Raw genomic sequence first — 5,417 nt, forward strand, 5'->3', positions numbered from 1 at the left:
AATATTTTGAAAAATGCAACTACTACAACTTTAAGGCAGGATGGTAATTTGGATTACTTAGCAACCACTGTTTGATACATGTAGAGAAAGTGTCCAGTGTTTTTCAGCCTTGCTACTACAGCAGTCTAGTTACGCTTAATAAAGGAAAGCTTACAGCTTACATTGCGTGCACTATGTTTGTTTTTCAACTGAAAGTAGACCTGGCTCAGCACTTCTGGGTCTATTTTGTTTCTCTCCTAAATGAAGACATTAAAGTTATTGCTGGTATTAGTCCAGTCTGCCCTTTATTTCTCTTTGTCATCAAAGATACTCCTGACCCAGAGCTTTTGCTTTTATCCTACATAGATCATCTGATTTTCTCTATAGCGATTCTGTTTGTTCAACCGGGCCAGCTGTAGCCAGATGACAACCAGACGCCTGCTGATCCCAGTGACACGTCGGGCTGACTGTAAAAGCACAATTCATATTGACTTATCTTATCGGAGAGGCTACAGAAAGCGCTGCGATGAAACGAGGACTAAAACGTTACATAAGTGGGACAGAGCAAACATTCAGAGAGCAAAAACAACTTCTGCTRGGAAACACTGGCTTCACTTAAAACTGAGAAATTCACACATTGAAAGACAAAACTGATCACATTCAGATTTTTTAAGACTGATCAGCACAAAGATCCTGAGAGAAGATAAAGATTTGGTGTCTTCCTGCCCCAAAATCAAAGATTTTATCTGACCATGAAGCATATTCTTTACTGACCTTTGAAGTTGTAAAACTATTTGCACTCATCTTATCCAAGTAACCACTGGAAATGTAGCTGCCCTGCACTTTAAACTTTGTCTCACCTTGATTGACATGTCCTCTCCACCGAGAGACACCATGACCTTAATGGGTGGGAGGTTGTTCCTGTTTTCATGAGTCTCAATGGTAGCTCTCATTGCATTCTACAAAGGGAGAAAAAAAATAACTTTTTTTTTTTTTTAATGATTGTTAATTTTAGGCACATGCATGAATTAGAAGGCAGCATCTCTTACCTTGAAAAGCTCAAACAACATGTGATAAAGGTGGGAGGGCACATAAACGATGCTTATTGGGTGACTATTTGTCTTGTCTGTGCAAAAGAAGAAGAAGAAAAAAAATATATATATATATATATACACACACAGATATCAGCTCTTCATTCATAATCTGTTACACACAACATCTACTCCCACAGTGGGGAAATTTCTGAAGGGTAGGCTTAGGGTAATATAAAAACAAAGGCACAATACACTAATTTTCATTTCATCTGCTTTGTGTTGGTCTGTTTTCAAGAAATCCCCATAAAATACAATGAAACTTCACAAAAAGTGAAAAAAAGGGTCAAGGACTATGAAAACYTTTGCATAGCACCGAATCATTAAACTATATAGAACAAATCATAGGAAAACTTACGGTTCATTTCCTGCAGAACCAAATCAGGAGAGTGGAGGTAGTACTGGTCACACAACATCTTCGCACTGAGGAAGGCATCTGATGATAATGAAAAGGAACTTCATTTTAATTGCAGACAAAACAAAACGCAAAACGTTGCTTTTAAAAGTAGATGAAACATGATTTCAGCTACTTTAAAACCGTAAGGTAGCTGAAAAACAAATGATTGCTATAAATTGTTTTTGAGGCCTTRAGTCAAGTTCAGACTCACCTTGTACTACATCTCCTACATTGCATTGAGGGTCAATGCTTCCTATTGTGTTTGGGTGGACTGGGTTAGTAGTGCCATCAAACACAAGAGCTGCAAAAAAAAACAAAAAACAAGAGAATGAGGGAAAATCAGGGGTATTCGACATTTTATATTTTACCTACAAAGRTTTTGCAAGAAAAAAAGTTTTTAAATGTGTAAAAAGTCTTGTTGTTTGCACAGGCAGTCCTTTTTGCTCTGCCCTTAGTTTGGAAAAACAAATTGTTACGAAAGACGTTCAGGGCATTAAAAGTTGCCCGGGTGTGAAACTGGTTCGATAGGGACGAGGTTATATAACTCTTGACGTTTCCCCTTCATGCAACAGCAGTTTTGAAATATTTCACTTTGGATCAACGATAGTGTACGCTTCAGCAGTTTGTGTTTCAACATCGTGGATTATCCAGGCGCTCTATGGCAAACAAAACTAGACTTTGCAGGACCGTTCCAGGTAAAAAAAAAAAAAAAAAAAAAAAAAAAGACACCGTTCTTTCCTTCTCTTATCTCCTTCTGCACCAGTTGTGCGGGTTTTACTGCACGTATGAATTCAGCTGCAACACAAACGCATAGGGGCCTGAAACATGTCAGCAGCTAAGCAGAGATAGGCTATCTGCGCTGATTAATGAAGAACATGCTGACGCATCAGTGGCCTTAATCACTTTTATTTCGCCTTTCTTTTGGCTCATTATTTGTATGGTGTGATGTTTGGAATAGACTTGTGTAAACTTAAAATATGTGAATGTCTGTTGCCAATCCAAATGAGTCAAGAAGCTAAACGCTCCCTTTGCTGTCATGTCTACCCAATAATATTCGATATTCATAGAAATAAATGCAACAAGGGATGATTTTCAGCACGAAACTGACATTTTAAAAACCTAGGTCAATAAATCTGTCCTCTGCTGAACTGTGGCGTCTAAGTAAGGTCAATGCTGATTGAAAGAAAAACAAGGAACTTGTGTTACGCTCGTTGTCCAAATCACCTAGGATTACAACTGTAATGGACATTTTTCAATATTTGCCTTTAAGGATTTCTTTTGTGAGTGATTAGGTTGTTCATCAGGCAGGCGACAAATGAAATTTATAACACGTCTTCAACAAATATCTAAAAAAAAAAATGCTTTGGCATAGCATAATAATAATAAAAAAAACAGTAATGAAAGTAAACCACAAACGGAAAATATAAATTAAAGAAACAAACAAAAAACCTAAATCTAGCTAAATTTTGAAACTGGTTGTGGGCTTACTGTGCTGGTTGATCAGCATTCGTATGGAGATGCGGCTCATGTAGAAGCGATCCAGAAAATACTGGATGTTTTGGTTGGTGACCACATCCTGGGGGAAAACCTCCTTGTATTCAATGACCCCCTGCGCCATGGTCGGCACCACGTCGTTATGTCTGTTTCTGATGGTAACCAAGGCATCGACAAACCTGGGGAGAAAGTATAAACCTTCAGCTGTCGGGCACTTGGCATCTTCCAGAAACAGATGCATTAATTGGGAAGTTAGTCTCTGGACAAGAACTAAAGCCTTACTCTGCAAGCACTCTGTGGTCATCTGGATTCTTGTCTAGGAAGTGAAGGATCTCCATTAAACTCTGGCTATACCTGAAAAATAAAAATAAAAAGAGACAAACCCATGAACATATGATGGGAAACATAGGAGGCACAGCAGAGTAAATCTGAAGGAAGTGAACGTTCATGAAGGAAACAAAAATAGTGCAGTGAGAAAAACACAGGTCACGTGGGCCTGTGACGGGGGAAACTGGGCTAAAGTTCACAGCTCACAGCCACTCCCCACCATCCTCCGCTCTRGGCAAGTTGGAGAGAGCACAACTCGGTCACACGGCTTTGTTGTAATTCAGAGTGTTATGTAACTAAAGAGGGCGGATCAACCGCCCCAGTTTGTGGTAAGCAACAGCCGCTGTGATTGYAATAAAACTTGGCCACGAGAAAGGGCGACGTTCCAGTATGAAGACAAAACCCAGGTYCATGAAAATCAATAGRCCRTCGCCTGGATAAACAACTCACCATCTCTGCACCATCTGAACTGAGGGAGTAGTGAGCAGCTTGTCTGGCAGGAGGTTGATCTCCTTCATGATGTTGGAGAGTCTCACGGGGAGTTCCTGCCTCAAAAAGACAAAGGATGTCTTTTCACAGGCATTGATGGAACCTGAGAGTTAGGAGTAAACAGAGAGAAAACAATCAATCCAGATTTTTTGTTTATTTTATTCCTTATTGCTCTACTTTCTTTTAGAAGTTTTGAAGGGTTTGAGAAATCCATCAGAAATTTAATTTTGAATTACTCGAGTGTATTTTGAATAAATGAAGTCAAATATGATGCATGTTTAAATGGTCCCATTTGCAGGTTAGAAGTTGTTTTTGTGAACAGTTAGAGCCAGATAAGTACTGACAGACCAAAAAAAAAAACTTCATTTGATGGTAGATAAAGGTCTGAGAGAGAAAACAATAAATTGAGCAATTTATTTGCAAAAATAAATTATTTTTCCTCCGTTTCGCTTTAAGTCGCCAAGTTCTTTAGGGTTTAAACCGCCTGAGCAAGCGTATTGACCCAACTTTAAAGTTTGTTTTATTTGAGTACCATTTACCATTTTACATAAATTAACACTTGCAGATCATGACTTGTTTTTTTTTTTTTGTGACCAGTTAGAGGCAAAATGGTGCAGCCTGAGTTTGCAGCAGATCTGATGCAACACTGAGCGCCAATGAACAGCAAATTGCAGCAGGCCCGTGCACAGCAAAGCAGATGCATGCTTAGAAATTCACAATTATAACTCRCAGCATGAATACGTTTGYAGAATTTAGCTACGGATTTAAACCGYCCAGGTTGCTTTGCTAAAATGGACCAAATCAAATTCGAGCTCAACTCACCGAAATCGATGAACTGCTTCATGGAGAGCGGAGACGGAGAGAATTTGGAGAAATGCTCGATGTGCTTCGGCGCGCTGGCCAACGCGGCGTTTTTCATTATGAAGCGTACAAACTTCATGATGGCTATTAGATGGTTCCTTTTTTTCTTCTAKGTCCAGTTTGAGTCAATAATAATCCCGAAGGGAGGCTCTGCCCCCAGTTTTCTCTGAGTGGGTAGGTTTCTAGCTGCTACGGCTTGCGGGAGGAAAGAAAATACTGATCTTCAACCAATCAGAAGAAAGGAATTTTATTTACCCTTCAGACTGACCARTAGGAGCCGTTAGGAGGCGTGGCTAGTGACGTTTGGACCCTCCCAGAAAGGAAGCGCTTCCAGAACAGTTGAAGCAACGGCTCAAGTAAACATACGTGCTGTTTGGCAGCCCCGCTTCATTCCACGAATCACCAACTGCAACTTTGGTGGGGGTGGAGGTGGGCAGGGATATCAGAAACATATGAAGTGGGTTAATATTAGAGTTTATTCAAGTTTATAATTTACTTTTGACTCTAAATCCAAACARTTAACTTCAATTTAATATGAGACATGTAATGCGAGTTTGACTATAATGGATTCAACATGCATTTGTATTTATGTTTGAGCCTTGACTAGGCCCTTCCATCAACAAATAAGCTTTATTGATTGAGGTCTGACTGCCTCCTGAGGATAGTTGCCCGGCAGGGAGATTAACCTTTATTATATTAAGTCTTTTTAAAGTCTCTAACAGGTGTTTGTCCACATCAATTCTGACTACCTGACTTAGAGTAAGCTCTAAGTCAGAACA

General features: G+C 39.5%; 1 protein-coding gene across 1 annotated transcript; it reads right to left on the reverse strand.

The window, feature by feature from the left end:
- Positions 1-22: 22 nt before the first annotated feature.
- Positions 23-4,825, reverse strand: pdk2a (pyruvate dehydrogenase kinase 2a). Its single transcript, XM_017301733.1, has 8 exons — positions 4,600-4,825; positions 3,739-3,880; positions 3,244-3,315; positions 2,956-3,140; positions 1,679-1,768; positions 1,429-1,506; positions 1,029-1,105; positions 23-938 (listed from the first exon to the last, which is right to left on the reverse strand). The coding sequence occupies exons 1-8, from the start codon at positions 4,715-4,717 to the stop codon at positions 780-782; spliced, it is 921 nt and encodes a 306-aa protein (XP_017157222.1). The 5' UTR covers positions 4,718-4,825; the 3' UTR covers positions 23-779.
- Between the last annotated feature and the right edge of the window lie 592 nt (positions 4,826-5,417).

This window comes from Poecilia reticulata, linkage group LG19 (genome assembly GCF_000633615.1).
Source record: "Poecilia reticulata strain Guanapo linkage group LG19, Guppy_female_1.0+MT, whole genome shotgun sequence".
Lineage (NCBI taxonomy): Eukaryota > Metazoa > Chordata > Actinopteri > Cyprinodontiformes > Poeciliidae > Poecilia > Poecilia reticulata.